Below are 19,937 nucleotides of genomic sequence, written 5' to 3' on the forward strand. Positions count from 1 at the left end.
CGCTGTTGTAACGGGTATTAAACCTTAAAGGACCAAATTATTAAAATCAGAAGATTACTAGGAACGGGAAAGGAGGTAGTGGTGATGCTGAGTAACTCACAGAGACCAAAAAGATATGTTGCACAACGTTGTTCTGTATTATATACACACACAAAAGAAATAACAATAGAATAAACACTAAGTAAAATATACCCCGGGTGCACCCTTTATATGATGTTGTAAATTTTGTTAAACTCACAATTAAATCAACATAGATGAGAGTTCAAATAAATCAACAATTTCCAAATTGTTTTGTTACATGTAACCAAATAAAATGTTTCCACATTTATCAAGTTTCAAATCCAGGAAGATCAAAATAAAATAAATTAATTATTTACTTTCAACTGTCTTTTGGGTACTCACAAAATGTCCTCCTCTTGGAAAAAAAACAGTCTCATGGATCAAATCCTCTTACTTGAGTGAAGAGAAATAGTAGAAAAAGCAAGTGTCCCTTTTCCCTAGAAATCAGTCCTTTCCTGTAGGTCCACTGAAACTGCACTTGGGAGGCTCGCCATCAACCGAGAATCGCAAGAATTCCAAAATCCAGCAACAAAAAAAACCTGGCCTGTTCTTCCAATGTATTCTTTTTTTTTTCTTAATTCCTATCAGGTACACGTGACCACAGTGATGTCTGTGAGCAAGTCAAAATGCATCCATCACGCTCAAATCAGCATATATCTACTCAATCCCTCGCCATCCTCGTGCTATAGACTTATATTTTTAGCATTATATTGGTTTTAAAAGTTTTAACTAGTGTATTTTCGCTATATTTACTTTATAATCACTCGGTTTTCTTTTCTGTCACGCTGTGTGTCTCTTCCGATGTTTCAGTAATATCTGCAACCACAAGGGGGCGGAGATGAGCATCCAGCGCTCTCATTTGCTGACTTAAGACTGCTGACAGCCTGATACCCAATCAGAGAATTATAACTCACATATACATGTTTTAACATTCTTTATACATTTTATTTTAATACTTATTTTAGCATCAACACTTTAACACTTTAATAATGATGATGAGGTGTATATTTATTTATTATTTTATCTGTCTTATCTGTTTTATCTGTCTAATCTGTTTTATCTACCCCCATTCATTATTTTATGGGGGTTACACCTTCCCCTCTTGAAACAATGCAAGTCCCTTTGCATGCTCTGAGCGGTTGGGTAGTCACTATGTTTGCTGGAATGTCAGAAGTTATAGGAGGATCACCCAGATCTTCAACACTATTGAGAGAGTTAACAAGAGCAGTGCTTAATCCTTGGAACAGAGACTGAACAACATGAGACAGAGGATTTCCAAGCTGAAAGTAGGTAAGTCTCTCAGGTTTGTCTCTCTCCCTTACAGAACGTCTTAGTGGAGGTATTTCTTGTTCTGATTGTTGTTCTTCTCTTTCACAAGAAACAGAGTTTTCTGAATCATTTGCCTCTTCAACTTTACTCTCTCTCTGAATTGGTAAGTCTTTATTGTTATCAGCTTCAGGTTGGTCTTTTCCAGGTGTCTCAGTTGTTTCACAGACTTCCAGAACATCATCAGATGGGTTATCAACTGAAGAGTGTACAGGTACATTATAAACTGGAGGATCATTGGCTGGAAGATCATCAGGTAAGTTGTCAACTGGAGGAGTTACAGGTAGGTTATCTTTTTGAGTTCCTTCCTTGCATTGAGTTCCATCTTGTCCGAGGTTTTGACCAGCTGATTCATCAGCTAAGGACACACTCTTTCCTCTTCCTGGTTGGGGAACATCATACACTGTAGAAAACTGCAATGGTTCCACATTTTGATGGTTATCACCATACCACTCATAATCCTCATCTTCTGGACTAAGGAAAGGACAATCCTCTTCAGGTTGTTGGAAACCTGGATTCTGCCTTGTTCTAGGTCTTGACATTTTGGGTGGGGAGGGGTTTGAAATGTTTGACAATGGCAGGTAACCACAAGGAAGAAGGAGGTCCCTGTGAAGGGTACGAAGGGGACTTTCACTGCTTTCAGGATGAACGGTGTAGACAGGTATGTCGCCAGCCTTCTTTACCACCACATACACCTCAGATTCCCACTTGTCCGCTAACTTGTGCTTACCACGCAGTCTGACATTTCGCACCAAGACACGATCCCCGACCTCCAAAGTAGAATGAGTGACAGATTTGTCAAACCTGGTTTTGTTCTTTTCAGCAGTTTTCATCATACCTTGTGAAGCAAGCAAATAGCTTTCCTTCAAGTGTGATTTCAGCTGTTTCACATACTCTGAATGAGGAATGACATCTGATTTCCCATGATGAGGCAGACCAAAAGCAAGGTCAACAGGCAATCTTGGCTGTCTGCCAAACATTAATTCATAAGGAGTAAACCCAGTGACTTCATGCTTCGTACAATTGTACGCATGGACAAGTGGCTTGACAAAGTCTTTCCAATGGGCTTTATCTTTTTCCTCCAAAGTACCCAACATGCCCAGCAGGGTCCTATTGAAGCGTTCAACTGGGTTTCCCTGCGGGTGATAGGGAGTTGTTCGGCTTTTCTTTATGCCTGACACTTCACAGAGCTCTCTGATGACATGTGACTCAAAATCAGGGCCCTGGTCACTATGCAAGCGTTCAGGAAACCCATAGTGTGTGACAAAGTTCTCCCAAAGACACTTTGCTACTGTTTTAGCCTTCTGATTAGGTGTAGGATAAGCCACTGCATACTTGGTAAAAAAGTCCGTAATAACCAAGATGTCTTTGGTATTACTCCTGTCAGGTTCCAATGAAAGGAAATCCATACACACCAGCTGTAACGGCCTAGTGGCATGAAAATTGACCAGAGGAGCTGCTTTTTGGGGTTGTGCCTTCCTACGCACACAGCGACTACACTCCTTTACTTTTCGTTCCACATCTGCAGCCATTTTTGGCCAGTAGAAACGAGATCAAATCAGATCTACAGTCCTCTCAATCCCTAGGTGACCCATGTCATCATGTAAACTGCTAATCACCAAGGGTCTTAAATCCTCAGGGAGTACTAGTTGGTAAGTGAGTGAATTATTTTCCTGCCTTCTTCTATAGAGTATTCCATCTCGCAACTCAAGACGATTCCACTCCTTTAGAAAAAGAGGAAAAGTTGGAATCTCTTTTCGCACTGTAGGAGAAGGTTTCTTCCCCAACTCCAAGTGGAAAATGACTTCTCGAAGGACTGAGTCTGCTCTCTGCTTTTCACCAATCTCATGTGGTAGGTAAGGCATAACAGGTAATCCATCTAAATTACAATCCTCTCCATACTCATCAGGTACAGCATCAGGACGGAGTGCAAGTGATCCCACCAGTGCAACCCCAGAAGCTGTGTCCTGGTTGATAAGGTGTTTTTCGCAAATAGCATGGACTACATCATTTGGGGCACTAACAATATCAGCAGCATCATGGTGATGGTGTTGTACAAATTGATGGATTCTTTTCTGCTCTTTACTGGACCAAGCAGTCTCAGGAATGGTTTCCTGGGGTCTCCTTGAGAGACTATCCGCATCTACATTCTGCTTGCCAGCTCTGTACTGCAATTTGAAAGAGAAGGTGGAAAGAGCTGACAGCCATCGATAACTTGTAGCATCCAATTTTGCTGTAGTGAGGATATAAGTCAAAGGGTTGCTATCTGTAATAACGGTGAACTGGTTACCGTATAAGTAGTCATTAAACTTTTCAGTCACTGCCCATTTTAGGGCAAGGAATTCAAGTTTGTGAGCAGGATATCTAGACTCACTGTGAGACAACCCTCTGCTTGCGAATGCTATTGCACGCATCTGCCCATCCTGTTCTTGATAAAGTGCTGCCCCTAGTCCTTTTGTACTTGCATCAGTGTGGAGAAAATAAGGGAGTTTGGGGTCAGCAAATCCCAGAATAGGTGCAGAAGTGAGTTTTTCTATAATGGTTCGAAATGCTTCTTCACAAGAAGGCGTCCATCGATCACCAAAGGACTCTTTTGGGTTATGGTACTGGCTTCTTTTGTTACACTTCTTGGCACCCTTTCTTAGCGGAGGATATCCTGAGGTCAGATCATTAAGTGGCTTCACTATTTTAGAGTAGTCCTTGATGAAACGACGATAATATCCCCCAAAACCTAAGAAAGACCTAAGTTCTTTTAGGTTTTTAGGTACAGGCCAGGTTTTTAAAGCTTGAACCTTCTCAGGGTCAGTCTCCACTCCATGCTCTGACACGATATGTCCCAAATAGCGGACTGAAGTCTGGAAAACTTACATTTTTCCAAGGAGAGTTTCAGACCGTATTCCTTTAGACGAAACAGGACATTTAATAGTCGAGTCTCATGTTCTTCCAATGTGTCTGAGAAAACTATTAAGTCGTCCAAGAAAACAAGTACCTTCTTCAGATTAATGTCCCCCATACATTTTTCCATTAATCTTTGGAATGTACTTGGGGCATTCGTCACACCCTGTGGCATGCGATTAAACTCCCAAAATCCCAGTGAACAGACAAAGGCGGTTTTGGGTTTGTCTGCCTCATCCACTTCTATCTGGTAGTACCCAGATTTTAAATCGAGGACAGAGAACCATTTAGATCCTGTCAGAGCTGAGAATGTTTCCTCAAGATTCGGCAATGCATAGGCATCTCTCACTGTTTGAACATTTAGCTTGCGATAATCTATACATAGACGTACATCCCCATTCTTCTTCCTCACCACCACAATTGGAGAAGAGAAAGGTGACTCTGATTCCCGGATGACTCCACTTGCAAGAAGATCTTGTAGATGCCTACGAACTGCCTCAATATCTTGTGGATGAATAGGTCGTGCCCTCTGTTTAAAGGGAGTTTCATCGTGCAATTTAATGCTATGCTTCACTTTCTGGGTGTGGCCAAAATCTAGGTCATGATGACTGAACACTTCAGGTATTTTTCTGAGTTTTTTAGAAATGCGCTCCTTCCATACCTGAGGTAAGGGGGAATCACCGAAGTTCAGAGTGAAATCACCCTCTCCATTCCTATTGGAAGTTTTTGAAAGAGGCTGTAAAGAATCCACAGCATGGAGCTCAGCGATCACACATCTGGGTGGGATAGTAATGTTATGATTTGTCTCATTGGTAAGCACAACTGGTAGGCTATTTATCTGGTTCTTAGGCTGATTAAAGAGACACCGCTTGACAAACACCCCTCCAGGTAGAGACGAATCAGGTGAGTGCTCCACAAGTATAGTCTGATCTATTCTGCATGGATTTGTAACTGAACCTCCCACCACTACAGTCTGACCAGCCATTAAAACTTTGGGTGCTCGACTTCTCATTCGTACATGGCCAAGAACACCACTTGTGTTTTGTCTCCATCTTATTTCAAGAGTTTTAAGTACCACTTTGTAACCATATGAACAAGGTTGAAATTTTGGGGGATCAGCACTTAAATACTTCTTATAGAGAACATCCAAGGTGTTTGTCCCTATAAGAACCATTGACTGATTGTGAGCTTTTACATCAGGAACTACTAAGGCTACTGTAGGTATTTCAATGCTCACTCCTAGTAATTCTTCTGGAAAGGTAATTCCCATTTCTATGTATCCTTCGTAAGGAACAGATAGACCATTTGCGCCTTCTACTTCCAGGATATCATCAATGGACTTAATTGGGTATCCTGAGAGATGCTGTTCATAGAAGGACTTTGGAACTGTTGTCACTTGAGAGCCTGTATCCAATAAACAGCTGCATTTTTCATTGGCTATAGTAACTTCAGCAATGCTCATAGCACCAATTAACCCCTTTGGCAAGCTAGTGCTTTGCACTTTAGAAACCTGACTTTTTTTAAAAACATGATTAGTATTGGGACATTGTGATTCCAACTCAGCCCCTGTCTGTCCCACAACAAGGACTGATTCTAGTTTAAATAAGTGTTGGAGTTGGCATTCTGAGAGTCCCATAGTAGCTGTTTTTCTCTCAAAAGTTTACGCTTGGCATTAACAAGTGTGGGGTTTGGCTCAGAAGTGCATGAGGATGCAATATGACAATCCTCACCACAGGTGAAGCAGTACCATGGTCTAGGCCTGTCCTTTTGTCTTTGGCTAACTGGAGCCCTAGTTAACTGGTTAGCAGTATCTGACTTCTTTTTGTCCAGTTTATTTACTACTGCTTGCTGTGAAGCTTTCTTCTGGGTTTTATGTGCAGGAACAAGGCTAGCCAACTGACTTTGTAGTTTTGCTATCTGTCTCTTGATCTCCTTAGTTTCAGCTGCAAGTGATACCATGTTTGAAACTTCTCCTTGCTCCACCTCAGAAGAAACCCACGTCCTTTGCGAGTGCATTACTGCTCTTGGTTTAGAAGACCCAAGATGCTGCTTCATACGAGTGACTTTTGCGGTGTGTTTGTCTTCTTCAGTGCGTAGCATAAGTAGAAGCTGCCCAAATGAAGGAGGATCATTACGCCTTCGCTCTAGCTGCAGGTCAGTAATTAGATCATTATCCCAGCAGCCTCTACAGAACTGCTTGAGACGATGCCTATCTGCTTCTTCAGGTGAGACACCACCTCTTTTTATTGTCACTCTCAAAGCTGTCTGCAATCTGTACAAGTAAGTAGATGGCTTTTTACCAGCGTCCTGTAGAGTATTCATGAACTTTGCAAGGAGTTCATCTCCATCCTCAACAACTCCAAAAGCAGAATCCAGCAACTGAAGGTAAGCTGATGATGGAGCTTCAGAGCTAAGATGTTTTATAACATCTGCTGCGGGTGGTAAAAGACTGTCTACTATTTTCCTGGATACGTTAAAATCAGATAAGGTGGAATCTTTCAGCATTAGCTCTACACTGGAGCGCCAAGTGTCGTAATCGACCTCACTTCCGGGTCTGGGACATTTTCCTGAAAATACCCTAAGCCTCTGCTGCATAAGTCCTTGAGTAGCCACTTCCCCAGATCTCACCACATGTTCAATTACGAGTTTTTGAACCTCAGGCGGATTTAACACCTTTGAGGAGGTTAGGGGGGGGGGGGTGGCTCACTTGGTTTGGCAGAGGTATGTTGTGACAGTGAGTCATCTGGTTGGCTAATTTTGACAGGGGCTGGGGTAAAACTCTCTTCAGGACATACCTGAGCATGCTGTTCATCCAGATCCTCGTCATCAGCCTCAGTGTCAGCGGACGTTGGAGTGAGCTCAGCATTCATTTGCGACAGCATCTGGCTCAAGACAATCTCAAAATCAGTCCAACTCAATTTTGCTACTTCTTTCAGTCCCTCCAGGTATGACTTTGTGACACTGGTTCCCTTATACTGTGTAAACACACAAGATAATGCTCTCACATGGTAAATAACACTTGGGTCACTGGATAGCTGGTGAGTATAAGGTAGCTGTGGCTCTAGAGAATGCAAAGCTTGGCCACTGGTATATTCAAGAATAACACTTTGATAAAACTCAGAATCCTTGTCACTAATAAAAACTGTTTTGGCAAAAGAACCATATTGTTTTAGAAAATCAAACAGCTCATCATCACTTTTGTCTTGTGTTAAACCGCTAATGATAACTGAATTCGGAATTTTAATACCCTCTGCCTCTATTATATCCATTGTCAATTTTTACTGGTCAACGTAGGCAAAAATAATGGCTTAGAATGTAATTAATACTCAGCAACAGCACCACCTCCTGGCTGGCTCGCCACTTTGTAATGGGTATTAAACCTTAAAGGACCAAATTATTAAAATCAGAAGATTACTAAGAACGGGAAAGGAGGTAGTGGTGATGCTGAGTAACTCACAGAGACCAAAAAGATATGTTGCACAACGTTGTTCTGTATTATATACACACACAAAAGAAATAACAATAGAATAAACACTAAGTAAAAATATACCCCGGGTGCACCCTTTATATGATGTTGTAAATTTTGTTAAACTCACAATTAAATCAACATAGATGAGAGTTCAAATAAATCAACAATTTCCAAATTGTTTTGTTACATGTAACCAAATAAAATGTTTCCACATTTATCAAGTTTCAAATCCAGGAAGATCAAAATAAAATAAATTAATTATTTACTTTCAACTGTCTTTTGGGTACTCACAAAATGTCCTCCTCTTGGAAAAAAAAAACAGTCTTATGGATCAAATCCTCTTACTTGAGTGAAGAGAAATAGTAGAAAAAGCAAGTGTCCCTTTTCCCTAGAAATCAGTCCTTTCCTGTAGGTCCACTGAAACTGCACTTGGGAGGCTCGCCATCAACCGAGAATCGCAAGAATTCCAAAATCCAGCAACAAAAAAAACCTGGCCTGTTCTTCCAATGTATTCTTTTTTTTTTCTTAATTCCTATCAGGTAAACGTGACCACAGTGATGTCTGTGAGCAAGTCAAAATGCATCCATCACGCTCAAATCAGCATATATCTACTCAATCCCTCGCCATCCTCGTGCTATAGACTTATATTTTTAGCATTATATTGGTTTTAAAAGTTTTAACTAGTGTATTTTCGCTATATTTACTTTATAATCACTCGGTTTTCTTTTCTGTCACGCTGTGTGTCTCTTCCGATGTTTCAGTAATATCCGCAACCACAAGGGGGCGGAGATGAGCATCCAGCGCTCTCATTTGCTGACTTAAGACTGCTGACAGCCTGATACCCAATCAGAGAATTATAACTCACATATACATGTTTTAACATTCTTTATACATTTTATTTTAATACTTATTTTAGCATCAACACTTTAACACTTTAATAATGATGATGAGGTGTATATTTATTAATTATTTTATCTGTCTTATCTGTTTTATCTGTCTAATCTGTTTTATCTACCCCCATTCATTATTTTATGGGGGTTACACTGTGCTCGTGCCCATCATCCGGGGATAGGAAACCACCGCATCCAGAAACGCATGGTCGGAGTGACATCTTGAAAAAGACGCGCTGCACGACCGTGTTGCTCTTTTAGGAAAGCTTTTTTCCTATATACAAACCGCTCTTGGAGGACCGGACCCAAAGGACGCCAGGCAAGGGAGAAATACTCAGCTCGACAATCTGCCACTGCGTATACGCGCTCTGGACCAGGAGAAGCTGCTTCTCGATCTCTTTCTGTAGACACAGGTTGGAGATACCCTCAAAGACTCTCTCAGAAGCTTCGTGAAAGACTCTGAAAGCGAAAGGATGTCGAGCATGGCACTGGCTGCGTCTTTATAGCATGACTGATTGTCATTGACGCCAGCTGTGCACGCTGATGCTGCCAACTCATTGGCATTTCCTTGGCCCGTTTTTATACTCTTTCAGATGATTGGTTTCTGACGAAATCCCCATAGTGGAAGTTTCCACATAGCATTGGAGTTCCCCATCCGAAGGGGAACCAAATGCATGCAGACACTGAGGTAAAATTAAATATAGTCTGCTCCAATACTGGCCTACTTGTAAATACAACACAAAATCAGAAAAGCTTCAGGACAGTATGGAAATCACAATTAAAAAAATGAAAGTAGTGATTTCCTAACTTACTTTGACTTTTCGTTACAGACAATGCAACAAACATGATTTAATATGTTTCTCATGTTTTCTTTTTCCAGAATAAACATGTATTCCAATATTGGTTCTTGCAACACATTTAAAAAAGTCAGGACAAGGGCAATTTGGTAAATTGTTTAAATAATGATGTGATTCGAAACAGGTGCTGTCAACATGTGAGTGTAATTATGATTTTGTAGAAAAACAGCAAGAAAGGTCTGGTCTTTTAGAAGCAAAGAAGGGCCAGGAACACCAATTTGTCAGCAAATACATGAGAAAATTATTGAAATGTTTTAAAACAATGTTCCTCAAAGATAGGAAGACATTTGAATATTTTACATTCTACAGTGCAAAACATAATTAAAAGATTTAAGGAATCTGGAAGAATTTTAGTGCGTAAAGGACAAGGGCGCAAGCCTAAACTGAACAACCGTGGTCTCCAATCACTCAGGCAGAACTGCATCAAATATCATCATTCATCTATAAGCATGTCACCACATAGACTACTTTTGTAGTACCACAATATGTAGTTACAGTACAACCATAAATGCCAGTTAAAATTGTACTGTGCCAAAAGGAACCCATATGTTAACAGTGTCCAGTGGCGCTGTCCACTTTCCTGGACTCGGAGGATGGACCATCACACAGTGGAGATGTGTACTGTGGTCAGATAATTTAAAAAAAAAATGGGGGGGTGGGGTGGATGCTGTGTGCTCATCCAGACTGTTACCAGCAACAAGTCCAAAAGACAGGGTCTGTCAGGGTATGGGGTTGTGTCAGTGCCCTTGGAAAAGGAAACTTGCACTTCTGTGATGGCAATATTAATGCTGAAAAGATCACAGAGATTTTGGAGCCCAATATGCTGTCTTCTTTTCCAGGGATGCCCATGCATATTTCAACAAGACAATGCAAAACCACATTCTGCACACATTACAAAGCCCTGCATGTGAAGGAAGAGGATACAGGTACTTGACTGGCCTGCCTGCAGTACCGACCTGTCTCCAATAGAGATTAGGGGTTGTAATATAGACTGCTAAAAGCTATATTCTTAACATGACTGAAAAAAATTTAGCTTTTGCATAACCATAATGCAACACTGCTAAGATAATAATAATAATATAAAAAAAAACATTTTGTGGCAGCTACACAAATTATTTTCTCTTTCAATGCCATGCACTCCTGTGGCCACAAAAATGCACTCCCATTTTCAGCACTCTAGTTTATGTTGACTTTTAGGAAGGTTTTTACAAAATGTTTTTAAAATGCCACCTCTTTACTTTCCAGAATTCCATTTGTGTATAAGTTTCTGTGCATATAAGACTTTGAAGCAGATTAGATGGCTCCATCTCTAGATAGCATTTTGGAGAGGAGGGTATTAAAAATATCTTTGCTGATCGACGTGTTATAAAAAGTAGTGGTTAAGCAGGTTGACCTGAATATCTCCTTTTCTCAACATGCTACGTAATTGTGACTTTTTTCCCGACATTTTTAGTTCAGAACTTAAATATAATAAATAACTGTAATAAAAGCTTTTTTAACACTACACAATTTATTAATCAGCTGTATTCAGCATGTAACGAAGACATAGACTAGTATTAGACTAGGAGAAATGTCATAAGACATTTAATTGTGAGGGTCTTGAGTTTCTTTGCAGAGCTTCCTTCTCACACCCAGAGAAGGAAGTACAGTTTCCTGTCACACACTATGCACACACAGAACACTATGCACTCAAAAAACAAAAACATTACTACAAGTATGTCAATGGCATATGAAAATCCATTGAATAATTATAATGGAGAGTGTCTTATTACCAATATTTATTAATTTCTTTATTTTAGGCACCCAAAGATTTAGACAGAGGTGTCACAGAGGGAAAGTGAGACACTTACGAGTGCTGGGCTGAGTCAGTGGAGGATGGTCTCTCTTTGTCCAGTGGAACACTCTCATCAAACACAATAGTTTCTGTGTTTGCCAGGCAAAACCCATTAGACCTCATGATCTCTGTGGAAGTGGATGATAAGAATACAAATACATGTAAAAATTATTAAAGGTTGCACTGTGTGTGTGTTTATAAGAAATCCCAAAGGGTTTACATACTTTTTCTTGCAACTGTATATATACTAACAGAGTTGGTAGAAGGTCTAGCTGATTTATATTTACTTATCAGACACACTATCTCTAAAGTAGTTGGTAGTGCAAAGGTAGTAAAAGAGTTTATTATTAACTATGAAGTCAGTGCTGATAAACATTTTTATACTTAGACTCAAAAAGCAGTCAAAAAATAATGACACTCAAGACAATGGAATGCATATCAGATGGCATGAAATCAAGAGGCTGCTAAATAGTGTTGGCAACACTACAATAACAGTGCATGAATTATGATGTATTAATATGTAAACTAAACATTCATATTGAATTAATGATGAGTTAATGTGTGCGCTAATCATGAACTAACTTTAACTAGCTTCAACATGAGGCACATGAGTTCATATGTGAATAAAGGCTAATTTCTTGTTAGTTTGTGTTGTTAATTAATGTATTAATTAACATTTAAGTTTAAGCTAAATGTAACCAACATAACTAATTTATAGCACATGCCTTAACTTATCATTAGTTCATAATAAAGTAATGCCTAGTTTACATATGTTTACATGTTTATTAACACATCATTATTCATGTACTGTTATTGTAAAGTGTTACCATAATGTTTATTACTGAGAAATGAAGCCGGGGCTTCCAAACCCTGATCTAATTATGTTAGAATAATAATCAGATTTAGGTTTGGCCAATACAGGCGGTGGTTTGAATGTTTAGCATACATTTCCTTATGAACAGTAAGGCCTGACCTGCCATACAAATACTCTATCCTGTGACATTTTGCTTTGAACGGATGCAGTTTAAGTCTAAACCAAGTAGCTGAATGTCCAAGTGATACAGAGTAAAATCATCTAAAATCATATTTAGTCCATCACTGTAATATGAAACCAGTTCATCAACAGCAGAGAAATCACATTTGCCCACATCAGTGTTCTTAATATTCTGAATTGAAATCAGGTGACATGGGTTTACCTTAAAAACTGCCAATAGGTGATCAGCTATGTATAAGTCAGTGTTAAATTGCTGAATACCAAAGTAATCAAAGAAAGATAAAAATGCATTACTGACAATGTCTACATGAACGCAAAAATTGATGAGCTTAACAACAATTGGAGACATAGAAAGAACATAGACGTCAGGAATTCAGAAAGTTCAGTTAAAAAGGCATTATTGCACTTGGGACGGTTGTAAATAGTTGTGAGGGTGGCAGGAATTGCACTATTATTTTTAAAAGCAATTAACGCTAAAGAATTACCTAACAATACAATATACAATGCAATATTTATTTATAAAGCACATTTAAAAACAACCAAGGTTGACCAAAGTGATGTACATCAGAGTGCTAAAGACAGAGAAGCAGAATATAAAAGAAACATTAAAAAAAATAAAAGAAATAAAACAGTTATCAAGGAGTATTAAAAGCAAGAGAAAATAAAAAGGTCTTCAAAACAGACTTAAACACAGAAATGGAGAGGGAAAGACTAATGTGACTAGGTAGACTGTTCCAGAGTTTAGGACCAGCAACAGCAAACGCTTGATCACCTCGTTTTTTATGGCGTGTTCTGGGCATGGTGAGTAAATTGAGATCATAAGATCTCAATGATCGAGAGGGGGTATACGGACTAAGCAAGTCAGTAACGTACTGAGGAGCAAGATTATTGATGGCTTTGTAAACGAATAATACATTTTCAAAATCAATTCTGTATTTAATGGGTAACCAGTGAAGTGCAGCTAAGATTGGAGTTAACGAATTAGGAATTAACTAACAGGCAAAGTCCTCTCCTGGAACCTTATTGTGGTAGAGGGGTTTGAGTGTGCGAATGATCCTAGGAGCTATGTTATTCAGATAACAGAAAAAGCATCACTTAAAAATATATATAGCTGAAACACTCACTCACTTTCCTTCCGGTTATTTATCATGATTTACTCTGACGTGTTTTATGCCATGTGTTTTTGTGAAGTTGATGCCTCCTCAGCCACAACCTACCACTGAAAGTACACTAACTTGTCAGCCGATTCGAATGTTATCACTCGATTGAATGGCCATTATCAGTGGTTATCAGCTGATAGATATGAGCCAGTAGGAGCCTTTTGAGCCTACTAGTAGTAGTTTTAGCTGTTATGATCCATCCACATGATTAATCAGCTATAGATCACATATGGCTGCGGCCGGAAGTTAACGAGAACGATTAATACTATTTATTAAATTTCCCATTAATTGAATTTTATTAATGTCTACCCCTACCCCAACCCTAAACCCAACCGTCAAAGTAATGTAAAAACAGATCTGGATCTGGAGTCTTCTCTATTAGTATAGCTGATTAACCATGTGGATGGATGATAACAGCCTTCTGAGCTCACTAGTAGGTGCAGAAGACTCCTACTGGCCCATATCTATCAGCTGATAACCACTGATTAACCATTCAATCGAGTGATAATGATGTGGGTGAACTTCTGAACCTCGGGTTCTGGGAAACATCTATACATTCCTCATCCACATACTCAATCACAATAGGCAGTTTAGTTTACACAATCGGTGAAGTTTGTTTCTCGCCGCTGTTACCACTGGCTTGCATGGATCAGGACTAGTGGAGCTGTGCCTCGATGGATTTGCTCTTCAGTGTTTGGACTCTCAGCAGTGAAAATTAAATCACACTGAACTGAAGTAAATTAAACTTAAACTCTGAAAACTGGACTGACACTATTTCAATTTACTATAATCTTCTATGTTAAGCTGCTTGGACACAATTTACATTGTAAAAGCGCTATAGAAATAAAGATGGATTGAGGCGACAATGCTAACCACTGAGCCACCGTGCCACCCTAGCTGAAACACAAAACTGTAATAATACAACGACGACACGCATCAAAAAACTATGGCCATGAGCGTAAACTTATCTTCTTGTCTTCTTGTGACAAACAGCCAAACACCAAGAAGAAAGAACAGGATCATATCAGTTCACATTTCATGTCTAAAAATGCATGGAAAGAGTGATGCATGCAACTTCCTCTCTCTCTTTTGGAGCATGCTTGCCACATGTCTACATTCAAAATAACTTAACAATTTAAAAGAGACACAATATGTCAACAGCCCCTACAGCTTTGTTTGTACAAGAATAATTTGTACAATCACTACTTTGCGGCATCCACCACACCTATCAAGTGAAATCGATTAAGAGACTGTACTGTACTTTATACTTAACTGTACTGGTCAATTAAAGCAAGTCAAAAAACACCAAAGGGACCATCTAGATTATCATGGGAAACAGATGCAAAAGCAAACTTCTGTCATGGAATGCTGGTGCATATAATTATACAATATAATTAAAAGGAAAGGGGTGTCACAGTGGCACAGTGGGTAGCACAATCGCCTTAGAGCAAGAAGGTCGCTGGTTCGAGTCCCGGTTGAGTCAGTTGGCATTTCTGTGTGAAGTCTGCATGTTCTCCCAGTTTTCGTATGGGTTTCCTCCGGGGTGCTCTGGTTTCCCCCACAGTCCAAAGACATGTGGTACAGGTGAATTGATAAAGCTAAGTTGGCCGTAGTGTATGTGTGTGAAAGAGTGTGTATGAGTGTTTCCCAATGTTGGGTAGCAGCTGGAAGGGCATCCGCTACGTAAAACATAAGCTGGATAAGTTAGCAGTTCATTCCACTGTGGCGAACCCAGAATAATAAAAGGATAAGCCGGAAAGAAAATGAATGACTGAATGAATTAAAAGGAAATTTAATGCTACACAGTGCTTAATATATCAACTCCTTTAGACTGTGTTGCAGCCATCGTAATCAAATTGTGTTTATGTTTACAGAATACAATTTATTCGGTCAATAAAAAGATTGTAAACATTTTCTTTGTACTTAAAGTACTTTGTACTTTCTCTTTTGTTTATTGAATTTTGTAAAATGCACCAACATCTTTGGAATTAGGATGTTAATTACACTATATTAATACTTTAAAACAATATAATGGTAACGAATATAATGTTATTTGTCAAGAATATTAACAAGCATTTTAACAATAAATGCCTACCTGAAATCTTAACTGGATTTTGAAAGCATGGTTGAATCTTGTGGATGCTGTCATTCCTCAGAACCTGGTCTAGTGGTGAGCGTTCAAAGAATGTTAAGACAACCTCTGACCTAGAAAACTAAAAAATCAAAAAGAAGATATTTTAAAAGACTTTTATTAGGTAATTCAGGAAGATATTCAGGTAATTGAATTGACTTGTTAACTGATTAGAGGTAATAAAGTCAAAAGCAACACATGCAACCTGTTTGTTGGAGTCATATTTTAATAACACATTTGGCCTTTTTTCTGACACTGGTGTCATCAGTGTCTCTCACCTTCCAAGGCATGTTTATAGTGGCCTTCAACAATCGTTCCACTTCATTTAGTTTTGTCTCAATATCTCTTGCTTCTTTAATCTTCACAAGCCCTGTGAGAGCACAAATATATCAGTACAGCCCTTCGAACAGACTTTTCATCATCTCAGCATTCTGACTTTTACTGTAGCTAATTATTATATGTTGGTTGGAACAACATGCTGTTATGCTATTTAAGCTCAAGCCAACATATCTTTATGATATTAATATGTAATATTTTTATAGTTATGCTATTAAAACTTATTAATATTATGTTGCTGTTGTTTGGCCAAGATAGTGGCTTTCTCAAACGTATGTTTCAAACACACGTTTGGCTGCATTTTCTGGGTAAAATCAATGCTATGGGGTGGAAGAAAAGTTCAAGGACTATCGTGTGAAACATTTACAGGGACAGGTTATTGACAGATAAAGGATTGTTTTGTGTGGTTGTTCGCATGACACTAAGTAAATGGCACAAAAATTACTTAAACACATCTGTGATCTGTAATCGAACACATTCGCCTCACCCACTTATTTCCGTTTAGACAGCTTTTCTGGAGCAGTCAGCTTGCTCAGTAGCTCGCCTTGTATGGTGCTGTACTTGTGATGCAGAGTGGACCAGATTCAAGTCTGGCTAGGTTTTATATTTAAAATACAGTTAGTTAAGCAATACCACATACATTTTCTCCTTTGCTGTTGATATTCTTACTCTCCATCAGTCTCATACAAGCTTTGGTTTTTTGTCTCACTTTAAGGATAAAGTGAAATACTATATATATATATATATATATATATATATATATATATACAGTCATCAAATACTATAAGTAAAATATTCAGTTTGCTTATAAGGCTTCGCTGTGATCACAGATTTTTTCCTTAATTTTATTTCCTCATACACATAAGAGTATAAGTACCATTTATTTATCCATGCATTCTAAGAGCAGCTATATAAACCTTTTTGTTGTGATTGTTAGGAAGAGAAAGAATATGATATTTACTACTCTAGACTTAATTATTTCATTAGTAAGAATTAGCTTTAGTAAACATAAATTAAGGAAATTTAATTTATTTATTGCTTGAAATAATAACTCTATATATTGCTAGATTAATATTTTGGCACAATGATTTCACAGAATTTGTGTCTGTGTTGTTCAAACTACAGTAACATTCATATAAGTGTGTCCTCCAGGAATTTATAATGTGCTTATAAATTTTAATGATATGCTTAATTATTGAATTATGCTTTAAACTGGTTATATTCTAGTAGACTATAAATAATAAAATATAACAAACACTAAATTGAATTTTAGTCAAAAGACTAAGAAAAAAATAAAAATAAACTTGCTGTCAACCTTAGCACTGATATGTAGTTTTGGCTGGCATTAAAATTGATTTTGATCTGATTGTCCAAAGAGAAGGAATTTTTCTACTTTTTTATATTTTCTAAAATTTAATTTTTTATAAAAAGGTTTGTATACAGCAAGAAGAGAAAATGAACAGTAGCATTCCTCCTTGCGACAAAACCAGCTCGCTCAGTTACTCACTTACTGCAATTACTCTGGCATATTTTACCGGTGGATGCCCTTTCTGCCGCAGCACAGCCCTGAGAGTCACCAACTCATAAACTCACAGTGCCGGGAAACACCCATACACTCTCTTATCCACACACACTCATGTATTATAGCCAATATGATTATCCAGTTTTCCTATACCATGTCTTTTGACTATAGGGAATATAAAGCACCAAAACATGCAAACTCATAAAACTTTCTGTCTCTTCTATATTACTTTGATATTTCCTGACATACATTAACCACAAACCTAACCACTATGAAATGTGACAACCAATATACATAACATGATGAAACTGAAATATTAGTTTCAAGCAACAGAACGTATGTGCCTGTGACTTGTTCCCACTGCGCTCTGTATTATAAATAATTCATAAAATTTAGTGCTGTTTAAATTGGGAACAAAATAGTTCCAATAACAACTATTGTAAATGCCACTATTGTAGACTTGAATTATGTAACCTAGAAGAAGTGTTTTCATTTTTGTAAACACAAAATGCCTTGTTTTTGGTGAGCACCTCTAATTATTTAGACCTACCCAGAGTTTAATCATAATGATGGTGGAGAAAGAAAAGAAAAAACCACAATCTCTAGGCTTGTCACAAAGATTTTACACAACAGCCTACTATGAAGAAGTCCACAAACCTCTACACTGATGTAATGACTATTCATTAAAGTCCCATGCTAATGACATCACCACTATGAGCTGTAAAGAGGTTTTAGACTATTAAATCATCTTTGAATCATAATGACACTACATGCCCTATGACTTACTGTCAAAGAGTCATTTTAACGGTCAAACTGGTTTTCTTTTTTTATACATCTGAAATATAATATTTGGCAAACAGAGGATTTGATGCTAGATAAAACCAACATGGAAGTCATTTTTACTGTGCTCATTTTCCAAACTGAGATTTTTATAAATATCAGAGATACAATATAAAAATATATATTAATAGGAAACACGATAAAATCGATTAATTAAATAAATACAGAAATATAACAGTGGACAAAGATAAAAAAAAAAATCAAATAATGTTATAAAGATATTTTTAAACTTTCAGGCATGTTTCTGATAATAACTCGAGACCACAAGTCAGACAGATACAAAGTTTATGAAAGATCACTCACAAACAAGCTCCAAATGAAATTTGACTTAATCTAACTGAGTTGTTTGTCTGAACAGATATCTTCCAATGCTCATTCTGTCAGGATTTGCTGTGGAAATGCCCATTTCCTGTGAGCTTTAGAGATTTAGGCTTATGTGTGTGGGTTTTTAATTTTGTAACTTTGTTGAATAACAGCACATGCTTGTTAACTAATAATCAACCAAATAAATTAATTGTTTAATTTGATTTAATGACAAATACAATTACTATAATCCATTAAATTCCATACACAAAATTTGTTTCACTTAAATAATTTATACAATAACAAAACCAAATTTACAAATCCTCTGCTCTTTTTCTTGTAATAAAGACAAACTCTTTATTTAGTTTAAATACTAAGTGTTTGTGTTTTGTTTTATTCAATCTGTTAATTGTAGACATCATAAGGATGATGAAGACTATAAGGAGATGGGACGGTAGAACGCCGGAAGAAAGAATGAGACCTTTTTTCGGGGGATTGAGGAGGCTTTTTGTTTTCTGTCTATTCAACAGTATTCAAACATACTAACAAACATTTTAGGTAGAATAGAATAGAATAGAATAGAATAGAATGTAGGCCTATTATTTTATAGTAACACTTTACCTTTTAGTAAAGGACACTTTGACAAAACGCGTCTGTCTTCGGGGAAACACTCCATGAGTCTTTGTAAAAGTCTGCCTAAATCAGAGGAGCTTCTGTGCAGGTAAATAATGTTTCTATCCGACCATTCAGTCCTTATATCAAAGAATTCCTCCTCAGCTCCTCTGATGATGAGCCTCCGGATCCCGTTAACCCAACAATCTTTCACGAACATGTTGACCAGGGATGTGCCCTCAAAAATCGCCGATGCCATCTCGAGTGCCCTCACTCCAGCATTTTGTAACAGCTGTATTTAGGCTGTCCTTCTTCTCAACTTCAACAGCTCTTTTACAACTCAAATTGAACACTAAATGGGTTGAGGGGGGAATAGGCTACGTGTAGAGGTTAGCGAAAACAAATAATCCAAGATTTTGTTTTAAGGAACTTGACGGTTTCGATTCGTATACGTCATCAAATGTGGCAGGCGGATATGCAAGTATAGCGCAAATTCTGACTAACGTTACTCCAAAAGTAGGCTTGTGTTAGCTACCCTATTATATCCGTCAAAAAGTTTAGACGTCGCCATAACTGTCTGATGCAATTTAAATTACAACGGTCTACGAGTCGCTTCAATCCCTTTAAAGGCAATCAAACAAAACAACTATTTATTCTATGTTTAGTTGTTCTTTCCTCCTTCCTTTTCCACACAGCGCTATGCCAGGA

The 19,937-nt window shown here is 38.0% G+C and overlaps 1 protein-coding gene across 2 annotated transcripts in view; it reads right to left on the bottom strand.

Moving 5' to 3' along the window:
* pxdc1b (PX domain containing 1b) overlaps window positions 1-19,937 on the bottom strand; it is a 33,861-nt gene extending 13,924 nt beyond the window's left edge. For both annotated transcript variants that reach the window (XM_056450415.1, XM_056450414.1), the window contains exons 1-4: window positions 19,239-19,937; window positions 15,895-15,986; window positions 15,581-15,698; window positions 11,348-11,459 (exon numbers count right to left, since the gene is read on the bottom strand). In XM_056450415.1, coding sequence (XP_056306390.1) covers window positions 11,348-11,459; window positions 15,581-15,698; window positions 15,895-15,986; window positions 19,239-19,488 — 572 coding nt within the window. In that variant the 5' untranslated portion in view covers window positions 19,489-19,937. The remainder of the gene's footprint in view (window positions 1-11,347; window positions 11,460-15,580; window positions 15,699-15,894; window positions 15,987-19,238) is intronic.

Source organism: Danio aesculapii, chromosome 24, assembly GCF_903798145.1.
Source record: "Danio aesculapii chromosome 24, fDanAes4.1, whole genome shotgun sequence".
NCBI lineage: Eukaryota > Metazoa > Chordata > Actinopteri > Cypriniformes > Danionidae > Danio > Danio aesculapii.